The following is a 20,920-nucleotide window of genomic DNA, read 5'->3' as shown; positions in this document are numbered from 1 at the left end:
TTGTAATTTTGATGATTGAATATGTGAATTTATGGTATAAAACTAGGGTTTTTAATTTGGGGATGATTAACATGATGATGATGAGAATGGGGATGAAAAGATAAGTTAAGTAATAAAGAAAAAAAATAAAATAAAAAGACTAAAGTACCCTCACATGCTTTGCACATGACTGAACAAACGGCTGAAATTGACAGAAAGTAGACGGGAGGACGAGGGATGTATAATTGTGATACATTAGGGACGAGGGATGCACAAAAAAAAGAAAAAGGACGAGGAGTCAAAGTTGATGTAAACATCAGGAACGAGGAATGAAATTTTGTCTTAAACGGGAATACCGTATACTTTTAAAAATAACTCGGGCTTTGTTGATTGAATACTATGTTCCAAGATCTTTTTGGCCGAAAGCCCCCACCACAACAACTTATCTTGTAAATTAACTTCTGTCCAAAGTTCCACTTCAAGCATTGTCCAAATTTCATGAACTTCCTTATAATCTTACACTTAAACCTCACACATTTAGATCTCATGTCTTTGTGCATATACCAACAAACTGAACGGACTAAAGTGGATCCATGTGCTGAAAAATGTGTATTCGTTGGCTGTATGGAACCACAAAGTTTAAGTCAAAAATCAACTCAACAATAAATTCCATATGAATCACAAAATTCAAGTCAAGAATCGACTCAACAAAATATTCTAGACGAATCACAAAATGACATTTTTATATTGTGTAACGAACCTTAAAAGGACATTTTTATACTGTGTAACAAGCCACAATACGAGAACATACCCTAACACAGGTACAGCAAATTTTTTATTTTTATTTATTTGTTTTATTGATTTGACTAGCTTGATTCCTTGTGTAGGAACCAAATCGTGAGGATTTCTTAACTTCCATCGCAGTTGCAGTGTTGAGAAAGCAGCATAGGTTGTTTAAACACCGCATATGACTTTCTGCTGGCAGCATCAAGAAACATAACTGATTTGTGCGGTTAGAATGTGACAAATAATAAATAAAATGAACTTAATAAATGATGCATTTGGTTGTTACCATGTAACACTAATTGGTTTCGTATGAATTTCACCTGAGGGAAGATGATGGCTATTACAGACTTGGCTGAATGAGTCTAGATAAATTGTTGTTAGATAAATTGGGTCTGATTCTTTGGTTGTCTTGAATTGGTTCATTACTAGTAGGGGTGTAAACAACACTAGTGGCTGAAATAGCAATTTTTTTGGGTAAAATATGAAGGTTCTTAGGCAGAATTTGGAGGTTTTTAGGCAAAATTTGAAGATTTTGGACAAAATTTGAAGGATTTGGGGCAAAATCTTGAAACCTTGGGGGCAAAATATGTCGACTTTTAGCCAAAAAAAAAAAAAATTACACTGGGTTCAAATCGAAAAAACCCAAATTTTTTGCACTAAAAAAATTTCACTGGGGGTGAGTGACCCCACTTGCCCCTCTTCATTTCCGCCCCTGAACAACACGAGTTTGTTACTTTTAACTGTAATTTAGGTATCGCATTAGTACAAATGGAGTTACAGGTTTATAACTCTCAGCCAAGGTTTTTAACGATATTCATATACAAATAACATTGGTTTCACACGTATAACAAGAACAGTTTTGAATGGTAGTGTTGATATTTGCTAAACTTCGTGATGGTGAGCATTCTATTGTTATACAGTATTAGATAGTGTACTTTTTTTTGGCATGCAAAAGTATGAATTAATAGACTGCAACTTTTGTTTTAAAGGCAACTTCCATTTAGCTGTATCATAAAAACTAAAGTAACTAGTAATTGCATCTTTAATAGACTCGCTGCCTGTTTTACTCATGTTGTGGTGAGCAGAATTGGAAAGCTCTACCATAAAACTTATGTCAATACGTTTACTGTTTCCATTAAGTTATTCAAATACCGAGTGAAACAATGACCCTAAGCTACAAGCAAAAATAAACCAACACTTGCAAAAATCGTATTTACTGCTCGAATAAGCAGGCAGCAACCTGATCATAGTTCAACTTTCAGTCTGATGGCATTTTCTTGCCCTTTTGAATATTCCTCTTCCTTGTCACAAGAATATCCACATTTGCCTTTTTTATTTGCTTCCCAATCTGAACAAATACATAAATAGTCATAAGTCACTTACCTATTATATACCTTCCAATTTTCTGGTCGAAGAACCAATATTTAATTAGTTAAATGGGCTGTGTGTTTCGCCTTAAATTAGTCAAATAAATATTTAATTAGTTAATGGTTTTTCAACTAATACACTGGAGTTTTCGGGTTAACGGTTTGAAACAAAATATTGACACCCATTATTTCAACAACAATCCCACTCAACTACCAAATTACCACCTCTTGCTTTACAGTTGAAAAAAAAGAAGCATACGAAGTTATATTTAATATACTCCGTAGTTAGAAACTCACCATAATGGCTTCATACAGTTTTCTCTTTTTGCGTGACATCATAACCGTAAATCTATTCTCTTCATCCTTCTCCCACTGCTGTAAAGAGTTATCATCATCATCATGAGCGCTTACATCATCATTTTCATCAACATTCTTATTATTATTATCACTCTCAAAAGAATTAACAAGAGGTTTAGGTGTAGGTCTGTAGTGCGTTGTTGTCCCTTCAAGTTCCTTCTTTAGTTCTTCATGGTACTGTTCTTGATGCATTCTCATCTGTGTAACCACCCACCCAAATACATAATATTAACAAGTTCTTCAATTGAAAAAAAAAAATAAAAAATAAATAATCTAAAACATGGAAAAATCATTAGACCAACCTTCTTTTTTATCTCAGCAGCTTCAATATCTTTCTTACGTGTTACAATAGTATCGACATTTGCCTTCTTCCTTTGTTTGTTAATCTGAAAAAGTAAGTAAATAGTCAGTAAGCTGCTATTCTATGTCTTTCAATTTTCTTGTTGAAGAGCGAACCTTTTAGTTAAAACAAATTTCATCACTGGGTCTAACTGAGTTGTGTTTTGCCTCAAACGGGTCAAATCAAATCAAGTATTTAGTTAACAGAAAATAAAATTTTCGATTATTATGTGATAATATTACGGAGTAATATATTATATTGTTTGTCATCATTGTTAACACATCAATAATTATTAACAAATCACAATTAGCCAAAAGTGGCAGTACCCAAGTTGTATAAGATATATTAATACACAGCCCCTACTCAAATACCCAAATTACCACCTCTTGCTATGCATGATTTTACAATACATATCATATGGGTGATTATTTAATACGGAGGATATAGATAGATAGAAACTCACCCAAATGCCCATGGCTTCAGAAAGTCTACTATTTTTGCGTTTCCCAATAATAGGCGTTGTTAAGATGTCTAACATTTCTTTGTTCATATCAAACTGCTGTAAAGACACATCATCCGTTGGATCGTTTTCATCAAGACTTTATAACTTAAATTTATTATTAAACATGTTCAAATACTTTAAAAAATGCTCAACAATAACTAAACAATTAACATTCATAAACAAAACCCTGACTTTACATCATACTGTGTATTAGAAAGAATCTTGACAAAACTTTGACTTTTTTACTTTGACCGAATTTTAAGGTGATTTTTAGCGAAACGAGTCAGGAAACTCCACTGGGCAACTCAATTGACTTTTACAACATTGAAATTATTAAGTTTGTAAGTCGAGATAGAGACTAACCTTCTTTTTGATCTTAGCAGCTTCTTTGGGTTTAGTGCGGTGGTCGATAACACCTTCAACGAGTATATTATGCGGATCGTCTAGATGCTGGCCACCTGGCATCGGGGGGAGGATTTCTTTGCGTGAACAGGGGCGGATCTATACCTAGTTGAGTGGTAGCACTTGCAACCACTCAAATAAGCCCATATAGTATAAAATTTGTTGGGTTTTTGTTGGGCTTTCAATGAGTGCTACCAATGAATTTTATTGTGTGCAACCTCTAAGCCCAATTTATAATTCTCTAAAGCCTACTAAGTGTAAAATAAAAGAACTCGATGCTGATTCATACGGAGTATATCTGATGTATTTTTTGTGTTCAATCAAACTTGAGTTTGTGTTTATGAATGGAGGAAACTTGAGTCCTACCATTTGGACCTTCAAATTTTATTCGAACCATGTGAAAAATGAAATCAGGTGCAGAACTGTCCAAAAGGGGTTGTGGGTCCCACTAAGCCCACAGTGTCCGTACAGAAACAACATACATCAATCAAAGTTTTGGACTGATTTTCTACACAATCACGTGAACCGTGAATTTTTTTTACAGCTTTTAAATTATTATTTTTTTTTCCGGGCAAAAGGAATATATTAAATTTGAACAATATACAAGGGCTGGATCTGCCCAGGCCCTAAACAGGAAAACAAACCAACAATACAAACAATCAAATACAAATACAACCCAAAAAACAAAAACCAAAACAACCTATTTCAAATGAAAATGATCGTTGTTCCAGTCCAAACTCCAAACTCTAGCCACCATTCTGGTATGATCCGAATCTTTGACCTTTAAAGTCAACAATTTCATCTGAATAAATCCCTCAATAGCAGTACAGAGCACATCTGCAGACCTTTTTTGATTCCTAAATAATCTGCAATTCCTCTCATTCCATACAAAATAAACACAAGCAACAAGCATAATTCGATTCACAGTGCACCAAATTTTATTGCTGTATGGGTATTTAGCCAAACACTCCACATTACCATTAAGCTGATTAGGGAGACCTTTGAAAATCAATTTCCTTTTCATACCCACCCAGATACTCATGCTGTATTCACACTCAAAAAACAGATGTTTGATAGAATCATTAACGTTGTCACACAATGAGCACTTAAACACAGAACCAGGCATCCATACCTGCATTCTATCCTGAGTAGAGAGCCTATTAAGAATAGCTAGCTACAAGATAAATGCATGCTTAGGTTCAAAAAATTTGAACCAAACAATGTGATGCCATACCACTTTAGGTTTATTACTTCTTAAGTCCTTCCATACTTGATGAGTAGAAAAGTGAACCTTTTTACCTTCATTAGTTAACCATCTAAGCTCCTCTCTACCATCCCTGAAATCAGTAACAATATGAGGTTTAATTTTCTCTCTAAAATTCAACAAAATTTTCCATCCCCAACTATCATGATAACTGATGTTATGCGAGGTGTATATAAAATAGCTATTAAATTTTACAAGAAAATACTATAAAATCTGATACAATTTTACACAAGATATTTATTTATTTAGAGAATGGATATACTTAAACCTTGCTACAACACTTATAGGCAGTGTACCTAATCGTACAGTAGTGTAGTTTTTAGTAAGTCCGGTTCGTTCCACAGGAAAAATCTTTAAACAAAGCTTAACGCTATATTAGTTTACTTTTATAAAAATACAAATATATATATAAGTAATATTATTATTATAAAGGGGAGTTTTTACCGTTTAATGACCGGTTTGTCGATTTTAAAACTTTAGTCGCAGTTAAAACAAAATGTAAAATATTAAATAAATAAAAGACTTAATTTAAAGCGTAAAGTAAATAACGATAATGAAATTGCGATAAATAAAAGTGCGATAAAATAAACTTGCGATAATTAAAAAGTACGATAATTAAAAGTGCAATTAAATACAATAACAATAAAATAAAAGTGCTATAATTAGAAGTGTAATTAAATATAAAATAAAGGGAATTAAATATGAAATAAAAGAATTATGCTTATTTAAACTTCCGTAATCATGATGTTTGACGTGTTGATTTTAGTTTTATGCCCATGGGTTAATTGTCCTTTGTCCTGGATTATTTAATATGTCCTTCTGGTTTTTGTCCATAACAGTCCATCAGTCATAAATATAAAGTGCGAGTGTCCTCGTCAAATTATTCTTATACCCGAAGTCAAATATTCCAACTAATTGGGGACTTAAACTGTAACAAGATTTTAATACTTTGTTTAATAATTACACCAGGATGTCAACTGAGTGTAACCCAAGGTTTTAATACTTTGTTATCAATTATGCCAAGTGTCCTTGTACATAATTTCACCCCTGTTTTAATAATTCTAGTGACTATTAATCCATTCCCGTATCCGGTTAAATGAACGATTATTCATACATATAAATACCCCGCCCATCGTGTCCGACCGAGTGTATATGGTTATTTATAGGGACGTCCAATTATAAATCTTTATATTAACATTAACAAACTATCATTTAGTTAAACAAATATAAAGCCCATTAATAGCCCATAGTCTAATTTCCACAAGTGTCGTTCTTTTGTCCAAACCCCAATTATGGTACAAAGCCCAATTACCCAATTTTAGTAATTAGCCCAACATCATGATTACTTCGTTTTAAATAAGCATAATAATAACTTAGCTACGAGACATTAATGTAAAAAGGTTGAACATAACTTACAATGATTAAAAATAGCGTAGCGTTACACGGACAGAATTTCGACTTACACCCTTACAACATTCGCTAACATACCCTTATTATTAGGATTAAAATTAAAATTAAAATTAAAATTAAAATATAAATTATAAATATAAATATTACGTATAGATAGATGGATGGATATATATTGATATTTAAAATGATCAGAATTCGTTTGCTTTTATAGGAAATTGAGTTCAGGGGGTCTCCACGAGTAGCGGTACTTTTAGCCTTCGAACTCCGCAAGTCACGGAGTTCGTTTTTACAGCTCATTCAGCCTTGGCTCTTTGTTTGCCGACGATTTTAAATAATAATATAATATATATATATAATTTTTAAGAATTATTTATATATTATATTATATTCATGTGCATAGTTGACTTGTAATTTTTAGTCCGTTGCGTCGAGCGTTAAGAGTTGACTCTGGTCCCGGTTCCGGATTTTCGAACGTCCTTGCGTACAATTTAATATCTTGTACTTTGCGTTTTGAATCTTGTACTCTTGTAATTTCGAGACGTTTCTTATCAATAATTGGAACCTCTTTGAATGTATTTTGTACTTTTGAGCTTTTTGGTCGTTTGCGTCTTCAATTCGTCGAATCTGTCTTTTGTCTTCACCTTTTATTATTTAAACGAATATCACTTGTAAATAGAACAATTGCAACTAAAAGCTTGTCTTTCTTGAGGAATAATGTTATGAAATATATGTTCGTTTTTAGCATTATCAAATATTCTCACACTTGAGCGTTGCTTGTCCTCAAGCAATATAGTCTTGAAATACTAGAATCACTTCTTTATTCTTCACACTTTGTACATCAGTGATTTCTATACGGCGGTATAAACAATGGTAGTAACGATATGGTTTACAGTCCCACATGACTATAAAAATTTAGATCCATTAAGAAAATTGGATCTTTATGAAAACATTTGATCTTTTGAAAATTAAATCTAGTTTTTACCCTAGATAAGTTTTCCGGAATAACCCTTCACCGGTGTTTACAAAATATTTTTGTGGGTTTGGTGGGTTTCATATTTGAAAATTTTAGCTCAAAACTTATGGTTTTGTGTCACCCACTTGCTAACCTTGTATTAGGAAAGCAACACGTCCAGTTTACTTGTCCCGTATATTACCTTTCGGTAAACTACCGTCCGGTTGTAAAGGAAAGCGTTGAACAAGCAACTGTTAAGGCAATGTCCCCTGACATGCTTTTAATTATGGTCTATAACGTGTCGGACGCAATTACTATCCTTGGTAGGAGCAATAGTAAAGCTCACCCTTATGATTTTTCGGTCTGGCACAAGGTCCTGTCTTTGACCATGCTATGCAACCACCGTTCTTACGGTTGACACCCGATTTGGTTCAGGTGACCTAATGAATTCCAGGTGAATTCCTAGAATTTTACGTTCAATGGTAATGAACGCATTGAAAATGGGTTTTTAGAAAACAAATCGGTTTGTAATTTTGATCAAAATATTTTCTCGTTCAGGCTCGAGTTTAGATATCATTGAATTCCATGAGTTTGTAATTCTCAATCTTTAAGGTTAATCTCAAGGATTGAGTAATATCAGGCTTAAAAGCTGATTTTTGAATTTTTAAGGAGATTATCCTTTCTGGGGATCTGATTCATTAGTCTTATCCAGCTAATTTGCACGGTGCCCCCCATTGTACGAGATAAATCCTTCTCATGGTTAGGATAAATCTGACCACTTGGCGACCCTGTTTAATGCTGAGGTCCGTGGATTTCCTGCTGATTTTAGAGATGACTTTTCTAGGTTTTTCGTCAACCTACAGCTGGTCTGGACGACAACTTCTTGACCTAAATCAAGAAGCGTGTTTCTTTTTCGGAAAACTTTACTTCCTTTTAATGATGGAATTGATTCATCATGTAGATCCATCTTTCTTACAGTAAATCAGGTAAAAATTTTTAGTTTAGTCCAAAGCAAAAGTATTTTCAGTTATTTGTACAAAAATATGTGACATATGTTTTGAATAACTTGGAGAATTTTCCCACACTTGGCTTTTATTTTCCTTTTTATTGTCCTCTATTCCATTTTAAATGAATTTTAACATTTTGGTTTGTTTCTCAATTTATGTCCTTTCCGAGATAACAATAATTTCGGTGTTAACACCTAGTTTTATCGTTCATAAATATGTATAAACATAATTTTGAGTTCATTTAATTGAAAATTTTGAAAATTTTTACTAGAATTGGGTAGTCAGTATATAAGACTAGGGCTGTTCTTTATTATCAGAGAGCACTAGATTCTAATACAACTACTACTTTACTAGTATTTCTAATGGTAACCAAGTGTATAAAGTAAAAATTTTAAAATCCGAAAGAATTTAACCCCTTCCCACACTTAAGATCTTGCAATGCCCTCATTTGCAAGAAATCAGTTACAATTTAAATTATTGAGGGTGATTTGTGTGAAAATGATTAAATTTTATCAAAGTTTCCAAACATATTTGTGTTTGCTTGCTGAATGATAAATAGTGCATATCATTTGTTCATTCCGTCTTGTTGTTATTTCACATATATTTTGCATCTTGTCGTCAAAATTAGTTGCTTTTGCTGAACTTAATGCCAGTCTTTGAAAATGCGTTGTTTTACCCTGTTGTGTACATAAGATAAACTGCAAACACATATACATATTTTTGAAGTTTGGTATATTACCCCACATTCGAAAATTATTAAAATCTAATAATAAAAGTTAGAAAATTATAAAAACTATTACAATATTAACATACGTATTAAATGTATCAACATTACAAATAATAAAATAAATAAAACTAAGTAGACTAGGGATGATACTGATACCAGTAGGGGTTCCATGCATAACCATATGTGTTATAGAATGCTTCGGCTGGGTTATACGTAGGATACGGTGGTTGGATCTCTATAGACCAGGGAGGAAATACGGGCGATTGAGTAGGAATATAGTTTCTACCTATTTGTTGGCAATAAGCTATGATTTTGGTTTTGATGAACTTGCCAATCTTCAAATGCTCGATGTCTAGCATTTTCATACTCTTGTGAAGCTATAAACCTTTGCATTTCTGTCATTTCATTTCCCCCTCCCACATTACCTGGCTGTTGGTTTCTCTCAACCAGTGGATGTCTACCATGGTATTGTACTGCGGCGTTATTTCGCCTCTTCAAAACCTTCGCACCATGGTATACATTTAAACCTATTGTATCGCGGGGTTCTGGTTCTTCGACTAATAATCCCCCCCGACTTATATCCACACCGAGATATTCAGCAATCAAAGTAATAAATATACCACCTCCTATTATGCTATGCGGTCTCATCCCCCTAACCATAGCTGATAAATAATAACCCACACAATAAGGTATACTTACAGTGCTTTGTGGGTCTCGAATACACATGTGGTAAAACAAATCCTGTTCATTTACCTTTTCCTTGTTCTTACCTCGTTGTGTAATCGAATTGGCTAAAAATCTTTGAATTACTCTTAACTCTGCTCTATCTATATCCAAATAAGAGTAATTTCCCCCTTTAAATCGGTGATGGCTAGTCATTTGACTCCATACACCATGCGTATCAAAATTTTCGTCTATCTTTCTACCATTTAGTATCAACCCTCTACAATCGGCAGATGCTAACTCCTCAGGCGTATATATACGTAAAGCCTGAGCCATGTCTAGTAAAGACATGTGGCGCATCGAACCTCCTAACAAAAATCTAATAAAAGATCGATCGGTTAAACTAGCTACCCGATCATTTAATTCTATACTACACAACAATTCTTCACACCATACTTTATATACAGGTCTACGCATGTTGAATAACCGTACCCAATCGTTAAAAGTAGAATTACCATACCTCTGTGCAAGTAATTCTCTAATTGGCCCGGCCAATTCTACAGCTTCTAATGGTCCCCATTCTATGACCCTAGGTACTTCAACAGCTTTAGAATGAAGAGTATGCAAACCCCTTTGGTATTTTGGATAATCTATCCAAAGTCTGTCAAATCTCAGGTTTGGGTGCAAATCTTCCAAGTGCATATCAGAAAATGTCATGAATGGATGAGGTATATCTTATTTGTAGTAGTTATCCACCTCCTGTTGTTCTGTATTCTCAGCAGGAGCATTGCGAGCTTGGGATGAAGATTCACCCCTTTCAGTCTACAAAATACATCAAACACAATTTTTGTGCATCCAAATATGCATTAGTGTCAGCAAAATCATCAATCAAAATAATTACAATGACATGATCAATTTATATCAAACTTAAGCTCATTTTCATATTTTCATCAAATCTACACTTTTTCAAATAAGCATATACGAAAATGTTCGCCAAGTTCATAAGCATTCAGCTCAAATAACATGTCAAAATAATCATTACTAGCAATTAAACAAGTTTCAAATGGCATTATCTCTCAAAAATCAAGTTCAGGAATTTTAGACTTGAAAAAGTCCACTTTAATTCTCAAAATCATGCTTAGGCTCAAAGTTTGGATCATTTAACTACCTAAACATGTTACACTACTTAATTTAGCAACAATTCATGACAAAAATCGGCCATAACCTGTTTATATCAAAAAGCTCCAAATTTGCTCAAGAACACAAACCCTAGATTACTCAAAATTTGAAGTTTAAGGCTTCTAATCATGTTAAATAGCATCAATCTAGGTTATTCAAGCATAATACATAAACAATTTAAACATAATTACACTAAAAAGCATCAAAATCAAATTGGGTATAAAATTGCTCAACAACACTAATTTTCGGATTAAATGGTGTTTAGGTGTAGAAATTTACCGTTTTTCTTGAGTAATTCCTTGATAGCATCCTTCTCAGCATGATTTTAGTAAAAGATTTGATGATTAACGGTCAAAAATTGCGAATTTGGTGTGTGTTTTTCGGGTTTTTTCGGGTTTATTTCGCAGTTTATGTGTTGTGGGGATGGGGACTGATCAGTTCAGCTCGTTTTATTTTTTTTCTGGGTTTTGGATCCTCCGCGACTTGCGGTGTTTTTACCCTTCAAACTCCGCGAGTCGCGGAGTTTGTACCTTTTTTTTTAACATCTTATACTAATTAAAACAATTAAGTAATTAATTTTAAAATTTTGTTTCCCTTGTTATTTAGGACGAGGTCGTTTCGGATCGATGTCCTAGTCCTTCCTTCGACAAAATTTTAAAATTTGTCTTTTTGTAGCGATTGTTTTAAAAGCTAAGATTTTTGGTTTTTTTTTTAATGTTTTTGGCATACTTTAATTCAATAAGATTAAAAATAATGATAATAAAAGTTCTCGTCCCTCCCTCGGGTAAAGCAATTTCGGTTCAACGACCTAGTCTTCAACTTACGACGAATTTTAAAAATCATATTTTTAACTTAATGAGATAAAGTAAATTTTTGTTTTTAAATTCACACCAAACTTAAAATAAAAATACATAAAATTCAAAATTAATATTAAAAATTCACACCAAACTTAAAATTTGAAATGCATAAAATTAAAAATTCTTATTTTAAAAATTAAAAATTCACACCAAACTTAATTTAAAAATTCATATTATAAAATCACACCAAACTTATATTATATTTTTAAAATATTTACAATTTTAAATATATTGTTTTTACAAAGTTTACAATATTAATTTAAGATTTATATATTAATTTTAAAAACATGGTAAAAATAAAATTAAAAATTTTTTTGGCTTTTTATCCCACTTTAATCAATCAAATATTATAAAAAATATGCGCCCCTCTTTTCGGTAAAGTAATTTCGGTTCCATGACCTAATTTAACTCATGACGAATTTTTGAAATATTTTGGGTTGATTGATTAAAGATATTTATACCTTAAGAATAAACGTTAAATTTCGCAGTGATGTAATAAATTTTTTGAATGATATCAATAATTTCGGTCGTCAAACCTAATTTTATTCAATACCAATTTAATACTTTATAGCGAACAAATTAGCGTTTATTATCAAAAAGTTAAAAATAAAAATAAAAATAAAAACTGTACAGACTTACCTGTGAGATAGTATTCTTAGTTATATGATCTATCCCATTCATAAGATAGTCGGTTTAATTGGTTTTCCATGGCTACATAGGCGTAACCTCGAGCATTCATTGTTTTTTCTTCTAAACATATGAACGGTCCGTCTCTGCATAAAGTAACAAATTCGGTATTTGAATAGGTTTGATTATTTGAACATTTACCTCCATGTGACCATTTTCCGCATTTGTGACATCTTTCAAGGTGTCGTGCTCTTCTTTTCGCTGCGGATTTTGATTTTTCTTTACCAAATCGTAACTTATTATCTTCGCATCTGGATTCTTTTCTTACTCCGTCCAATCTTTCTCTGATTATTGATACTATTTCACTCGGTAGTGTGTCATTATTACGTTTAGTGATCAAAGCGTGTAGCATTAGACCATGGTTTAGTTCACAGGCAGTCTTCATTTCCTAAAAAAAATAAAAATTCAGAATGTGGGGAGAAGACTAGTTCTTTAGGGTCTGCTAGGAAAAGACCATTCGGATTCCATTTTCGAGAACTACACGAAAACAGACAATCTAACTCTAACAGAAATACATATTATCCTTTAAAGAGTTGATTCTCCCCACACTTAGTTAGCTGTGGTATCGAAATTGTGATTAACTTCATTGTCGAATTCCATCGGATTATCTATGTAGTGTTTAACTCTGTGACCATTAACTTTAAATTCAATCCCATTTGAATTTATTAATTCTATCGTTCCGTATGGGAAAACTCTTTTGACTATGAATGGTCCAGACCATCTTGATTTTAATTTTTCAGGAAATAGCTTGAATCGTGAATTGAAAAGAAGAACTCTGTCTCCTTCTTTAAATTCTTTTGAACTTCTGATTCTTTTATCATGCCATTTCTTCGTTCTTTCTTTATAGATTAACGAATTTTCGTATGCTTCATGTCTTAATTCTTCTAATTCGTTTAATTGATTTAACCGTAGACGTCCAGCTTCATGTAAATCAAGATTACATGTCTTCAAAGCCCAAAATGCTTCGTGTTCAATTTCTACTGGAAGATGACATGCTTTTCCATAAACGAGTTTAAAAGGTGTGGTTTCAATTGGAGTTTTGTGGGCTGTTCTAAAAGCCCAGAGTGCATCATCCAACTTAATGGACCATTCCTTCGGATTTGATCCTACGGTTTTTTCTAGAATACGTTTTAAAGCTCGGTTGGTATTTTCAACTTATCCACTCGTCTGTGGATGATAAGCGGTGGAGATTTTATGAGTTACTCCATATCTTTTAAGAACTTTCTCAAGTTGATTATTACAGAAATGAGTACCCCGATCACTTATTAAAGCTTTCGGTGTTCCAAACCTTGCAAAAAGACGTTTTAAAAAGTTGACTACAACTCGTGCATCGTTAGTTGGGAGAGCTTGTGCTTCCGCCCATTTAGATACATAATCAATGGCTACGAGAATATAGAGATTATTATGAGATTTTGAAAATGGACCCATAAAGTCAATACCCCAAATGTCAAATACTTCACATACTTGTATGACATTTTGTGGCATTTCATCACGTTGACTTATTTTTCCAGCCCTTTGACATGCATCACAGGATTTGCAAAGAAGGTGTGCGTCTTTGTAAATTGTAGGCCAATAGAATCCAGCTTCATAAACTTTTCTTGCTGTTAATTGAGGCCCATAATGCCCTCCTGTTGGTCCTGTGTGGCAATGGTTTAAAATTTTACTAGCTTCATCTCCGAATACACATCGGCGTATTATTCCATCTGGACAACTTTTAAATAGATGTGGATCTTCCCAGAAATAGTGTTTTATAACACTGAAGAATTTCTTTCGTTTTTGGTACGACAATCCTTTTTCAAGGAATCCGCAAACTAAGTAGTTTGCATAGTCTACAAACCATGGGATTTCATTATAATCTATCTTCAATAGATATTCATCAGGAAAGTTGTCTTGTATGGCCAATTCATTTAGAACTTCTAATTCGGGATTTTCAAGACGAGAAAGATGATCAGCGGCGAGATTTTCTGCTCCTTTTTTATCCCGGATTTCAATATCGAACTCTTGTAAGAGTAAGATCCAACGGATTAATCTTGGTTTAGCATCTTGTTTCGAAAATAGGTATCTAAGAGCAGAATGGTCGGTATAGACCACCGTTTTTGCTAGAACGAGATATGAACGAAATTTGTCAAAAGCAAAGACAATAGCAAGGAGTTCTTTTTCAGTAGTTGTATAGTTCGTTTGTGCTCCATGTAACGTCTTACTAGCGTAATAAATAGGTTGAAATCGTTTTTCAATCCTTTGTCCTAAAACGGCTCCCATTGCAAAATCACTTGCATCGCACATTAGTTCAAATGGTAGATTCCAATTTGGTGTTATCATGATCGGCGCATTAGTGAGTTTTCTCTTTAAGAATATTAAAATATTTGATACATTCATCTGAAAAGATGAATGAAGCATCCTTTTCTAGGAGTTTATTCATAGGAGTGGCAATTTTAGAAAAATCTTTTATGAAACGTCGGTAAAAACCGGCATGCCCTATAAAACTCCTAACTCCTCTAACATTGGTGGGATGTGGAAGTTTAGCAATTACATCTACTTTAGCTCTATCCACTTCAATTCCTTCTTTTGAAATTTTATGTCCAAGAACGATGCCTTCTTTAACCATAAAATGGCATTTCTCCCAATTAAGAACTAGATTTGATTGTTCGCATCTAATAAGCATTCGTTCAAGATTAGCTAGACATGTTTCAAATGTATCACCGAAGACTGAAAAGTCATCCATGAAAACTTCCATGCATTCTTCTATCATGTCGTGAAAAATCACCATCATGCACCTTTGAAAGGTTGCAGGGGCGTTGCAAAGTTCAAATGGCATGCGTTTGTAAGCAAAAGTACCATAAGGGCACGTGAACGTGGTTTTCTCTTGGTCTTCGGGTGCTATTGGAATTTGAAAATATCCGAAAAATCCATCTAGAAAACAATAGTAACTATTTCCGGCTAATCTTTCCAACATTTGATCAATGAAAGGTAAGGGAAAGTGATCTTTTCTGGTGGCGTCATTTAATTTTCTATAATCAATACATACACGCCATCCTGTTACAGTCCTTGTAGGAATAAGCTCATTTTTTTCATTTGTAATGACAGTCATGCCACCCTTCTTAGGCACGCATTGAACTGGGCTTACCCATGGACTATCAGAGATTGGATAAATTAGACCTGCGTCTAGCAGTTTAATAATCTCTTTCTTAACTACATCTTGCATATTAGGATTTAGTCTTCGTTGGCGTTGCACATACGTTTTATGACCTTCTTCCATAAGGATTTTATGTGTGCAATACGAAGGACTTATTCCTTTAATATCATGAATTTTCCATGCAATGGCTGGTTTATGAGCTTTCAACACAGAAATTAGTTGTGATTTCTGATTTTCAGTAAGAGAAGACGATATTATTACAGGTAATTCAGATTCACCATGTAAATAAGCGTATTCCAAATGGTTTGGAAGTGGCTTTAACTCTAATTTCGGAGGTTCTTCTATCGATGATTTATATTGATATCTGTCTTCTTCTTTTAGCATTTGAATTTCTTCTGTTGTTGGTTCATATCCATTAGCTATTAGTGTAGCTAACATTTCAGCTTCATCAATTTGTTCAGTACTTTCTCCTAAAGAACATTCTCCTGTTCCTTGTAATTCTGGAAATTCTTCTAACAATTCTGCATGTGAATCTATAGTTTGAATATAATAACATGTATCATCTGCAGATTGCGGTTGTTGCATTGCTCTATCAACTAAAAAGGTAACACTCTCATCCTCTATACTTAGGGTCAGTTTCTTACCGAACACGTCTATCATTGCTTTAGCCGTGTTTAAGAATGGTCTTCCTAATATGAGAGGAACTTAAGAATCTTCTTCCATGTCCAGAACAACAAAATCTACTGGAAATACTAAAGTACCAACTTTAACTAGCATGTTCTCCATTATCCCTCTAGGATATTTTATTGATCTATAGGCTAGTTGTATACTTATTCTAGTTAGTTTCAATTCTCCAAGGTCTAGTTTAGCGTATAGTGAATACGGCATTAGATTTATACTAGCACCTAAGTCTGCTAATGCTTCTATTGAACTAAGACTACCCAGAAAACATGGAATTGTGAAACTTCCTGGATCAGATAATTTTTATGGTATCTTATTCAACAGCACTGCTGAACAATTAGCATTCATAGTAACAGCCGAGAGTTCTTCCATTTTCTTTCTATTCGTGATCAGATCTTTCAAGAATTTAGCATATCTAGGCATTCCTGAAATTACATCAATGAAAGGAAGATTTACATTTATCTGTTTAAACATATCCAAGAATTTGGATTGCTCGGCTTCAAGTTTCTCTTTCTTCATTTTACTCGGGTAAGGAAGTGGTGGTTGGTATGGTTTAACATAAGGTTTAGCCTTAACTGTGTTATCTTCATTAACCTTTTCAACTACCGGTTCTTTTTCCTTATCTTGATCAGGTTGTGGTTCTTGTGGAATAGGAATAGCTTTATCAGAAGTTACAGGTATTTCAGGTGGTTTAAGTGTTGTACCACTTCTTGTGGTAATGGCTTTAGCTGTTTCATTCCGGTGGTTAGCATTTGTATCACTAGGTAAACTTCCCGATTTTCTTTCACCTATTAACCTTGCTAGGTTACTTACTTCTTGTTCCAAGTTTTGAATAGAAGCTTGTTGATTTCTAAATGCTTGAGCATTTTGTTCATTAGTTTGTTTTTGAGATGTGAAAAACTGCGTTTGAGTTTCAACTAGCTTCGTCATCATATCTTCTAAATTCGGCTTTTTATCATCGGGTTGTGGTGGTTTGTTTTGAAAGTTAGGTCTTTGCTGGTTGTAATTATTGTTGGACACTTGTTGATTGCTAGGACCTTGTTGGTTGTTGTATGGAATATTTCGATTATAATTCTGGTTTTGATTGTAGATCGGTCATGGCGGTTGATAATTATTTTGATAATTATTTCCAGGCCTTTGGTTTATGTATGAAATATTCTCTCTTTGTTCCATTGTTAATTCAATACTAAGACAATCTTTTTTTCAAATGTGGTCCTCCACACTGCTCACAACTAATTCGTATTGAGTGAATATCCTTAGTCATCTTTTCCATTCGTCTCTCGACAGCATCTATCTTTGAGGAAATGGAATCTAAGTCATGGCTAGAATCGGCTCTAGCTGCTTTAGATGATCTAACGATATCTTTTTCTTGGTGCCACTCATGTGAGTGGGAAGCAGTGTTATCAATAATTTTATAAGCATCAGTTTCGGTTTTCTTCATAATGGAACCACCAGCTGCTATATCGATGTCTTTTCTTGTAGTGATGTCGCATTCTTGGTAGAATATTTGTACTATTTGACAGGTATCTAAACCATGTTGCGGACATCCTCTTAATAACTTTCCAAATCTTGTCCACGCCTCATATAGAGTTTCATTTGGCTTCTGTGTGAACGTAACAATTTCTCCTTGAAGTCTTACGGCTTTAGATGCCGGAAAGAATTGTTTAAGAAATTTTTCAACTAAAACGTCCCATGTATCAATCGCCCCTTCAGGTAACGATTCCAACCAATCTTTGGCTTCTCCCTTTAAAGTCCAGGGAACTAACATGAGATATATCTGTTCATCCTCCACTTCTCTTATTTTAAATAGTGTGCAGATCCTATTAAAGGTACGAAGATGTTCATTTGGATCTTCCTTCGGTGCACCACTAAATTGGCATTGATTAGTCACCATGTGTAGAATTTGTCCTTTGATTTCATAATCTGGCGCATTAATGTCAGGATGAGTAATTGCGTGACCTTGGCCAGTGCGTTTAGCTCTCATTCGGTCTTCCATACTTAAAGGTTCCAGATTCTCCATAATTGAATTTGTTGAATCGGAATCACTAGAGGATTCTGATTTAATGGTTCGTTCCTCAATAATCTCTGTTTGAATGATTGGTGGTTCCGGAGGAAAGTTTAGTGGTTCAGGATCTATGAATCGTCCCTGAATATTCTCCGGATTCTCAATTGTGAGGTCGGGTTCAAAAAATGGATTATCGGAAATTTGAACTGGAGTACTTGGTCGACTGGATGACGATTCTAAAGAAAAATCAACGGCGGTAATATTTGCTAAATGTCTTGATCTAGTTACAGGTGGTGAACGTACAAAAGGTGGTGAACGTCTTGCTCGGTGCATTCACTGAATATCCTATTAGTTTTTTTAAAAAGGAAAGAAAAATTATATAAGTTATCCAATTAATAGACTTTTCTGATTTTGCCCACGTTTCGAATAGCCAAAAGATGCAGCAGAGGGGCAGGATTCGTTTGGTCTCAATATAATTGAGGACTGTTTGGCTCCAATAACCCGATCCACGTACAAATCCAACTATTACTACGAACCAGAAAATTTTGATGTCTATCAATTTAACCACTTAAAATAAATTTTCGTAATTTTAAGAAATTTAGATAAGAAGTAGAATAAAAATCTATGTCCTAAAACTAGAATAGCGAGAAATAAGAAAGAAAAAGAGTGTGTCGGAAAAGGTCGAAAAATAAAAATAAGAAAGAAAAAGAGTAACTTATAGAACTTAAAAACACTCGACTAACCCAACCTTATTACTATCACTAACTTAAAATTATAATCGCAAATTGAGATTACTAATTGGAATGATAATTGATACATAGGTAAAAGACGTCTAAAAATATTAAAGCTTACAAGTAAAACTATATCCCAAATGGCAATAACTTAAAAAGAAACTAAAACTTAAAAAGGCGTCGCAAAATTCTAAAGCATCTAAATCTTAGTCTAAAGAAAAAGTACTTAAGGGATTTTACGGCAAAGCCTAAAAATCTAGAAATAAAAATATAACTATGGCAAAAACGAAGTTTAAAACTAAAAACTAGCGAAAAATACAAATATTACGCTAAAATAATTAAAAAGGGACAAAATATAAAAATATACAAAAAGTTGTAAAAAGTACAATTTTTATAAAAATATTATTTTTATATTATTTATTTTATTAAAATATTAATTTTATATTTTAATTAAACTAATTAAACTAAAATACAATTTAATTTAAAAACTTAAAACTAATTATAATAATAAATAATTTAGGGTTAATAATAATAATAATAATTAATAATTACTCCGTAATTAATGCTGATTAGGGTTCCTGTCACGTGTGTCAAGGAGGCTCCGCGAGTTGCGGTATTCGAAGCTGCAAACTCTGCGAGTCGCGGGGTTCTTAAATTCAACTCTGGTACAGTTTTTAATTTGACGCGTTTTTTTTTTATATTTTCTGTTTTAAAAACTAAATAAAATACTTATAAAAAAAACTTATATTTAAAAACTAAAATAAAAATAGAACTACTGAAAAATTTTATAAATAAAAATCTTAAAACTAGATTTATATATATATATATATATATATATATATATATATATATATATATATATATATATATATATATATATATATTGTTTTTTCTTCCGGTTTTTGATTTTATATTTTAAATAAACACAAACTATTTAAATAAAACTTATAATTTTTATAAAATAAAAATAAAGAAACTTTATAAAACTTAAATATTTAACAAAATCTTAAAAATATTTATATTTTTGTATTTCTTTTTATGTTTTCGAATATTTAAAACGTATTTTTACAAAAGCGTATAAAAGTAAACTAAAAAAATATTTTTTTTTTATTATTATCGTTGCGCTTCTGGCTTTTAAGCTAGATTGTTCCCCGGCAGCGGCGCCAAAAATATACTTGATGTTATGCGAGGTGTATATAAAATAGCTATTAAAATTTACAAGAAAATACTATAAAATACGATACAATTTTACACAAGATATTTATTTATTTAGAGAATGGATATACTTAAACCTTGCTACAACACTTATAGGCAGTGTACCTAATCGTACAGTAGTGTAGTTTTTAGTAAGTCCGGTTCGTTCCACAGGGAAAATCTTTAAACAAAGCTTAACGCTATATTAGTTTACTTTTATAAAAATACAAATATATATATAAGTAATATTATTATTATAAAGGGGGGTTTTTACCGTTTAATGACCGGTTTGTCGATTTTAAAACTTTAGTCGCAGTTAAAACAAAATGTAAAATATTAAATAAATAAAAGACTTAATTTAAAGCGTAAAGTAAATAACGATAATGAAATTGAGATAAATAAAAGTGCGATAAAATAAACTTGCGATAATTAAAAAGTACGATAATTAAAAGTGCAATTAAATACAATAACAATAAATAAAAGTGCTATAATTAGAAGTGCAATTAAATATAAAATAAAGGGAATTAAATATGAAATAAAAGAATTATGCTTATTTAAACTTCCGTAATCATGATGTTTGACGTGTTGATTTTAGTTTTATGCCCATGGGTTAATTGTCCTTTGTCCTGGATTATTTAATATGTCCGTCTGATTTTTGTCCATAACAGTCCATCAGTCATAAATATAAAGTGCGAGT

General features: G+C 32.7%; 1 protein-coding gene across 1 annotated transcript; it reads right to left on the bottom strand.

Annotated features, from left to right (window-relative positions):
- Positions 1-2,012: 2,012 nt before the first annotated feature.
- LOC139899467 (uncharacterized) lies at positions 2,013-2,918 on the bottom strand. The gene is made up of 3 exons (XM_071882293.1): positions 2,792-2,918; positions 2,430-2,687; positions 2,013-2,113 (listed from the first exon to the last, which is right to left on the bottom strand). The coding sequence occupies exons 2-3, from the start codon at positions 2,685-2,687 to the stop codon at positions 2,024-2,026; spliced, it is 348 nt and encodes a 115-aa protein (XP_071738394.1). The 5' UTR covers positions 2,792-2,918; the 3' UTR covers positions 2,013-2,023.
- Positions 2,919-20,920: the final 18,002 nt, after the last annotated feature.

The sequence above is a fragment of the Rutidosis leptorrhynchoides genome, chromosome 3, assembly GCF_046630445.1.
Source record: "Rutidosis leptorrhynchoides isolate AG116_Rl617_1_P2 chromosome 3, CSIRO_AGI_Rlap_v1, whole genome shotgun sequence".
NCBI classification, from domain to species: Eukaryota; Viridiplantae; Streptophyta; class Magnoliopsida; order Asterales; family Asteraceae; genus Rutidosis; species Rutidosis leptorrhynchoides.
The sequence above is the reverse complement of the archived record's forward strand: the minus strand, read 5'-3'. Positions and strand labels throughout refer to the sequence as shown.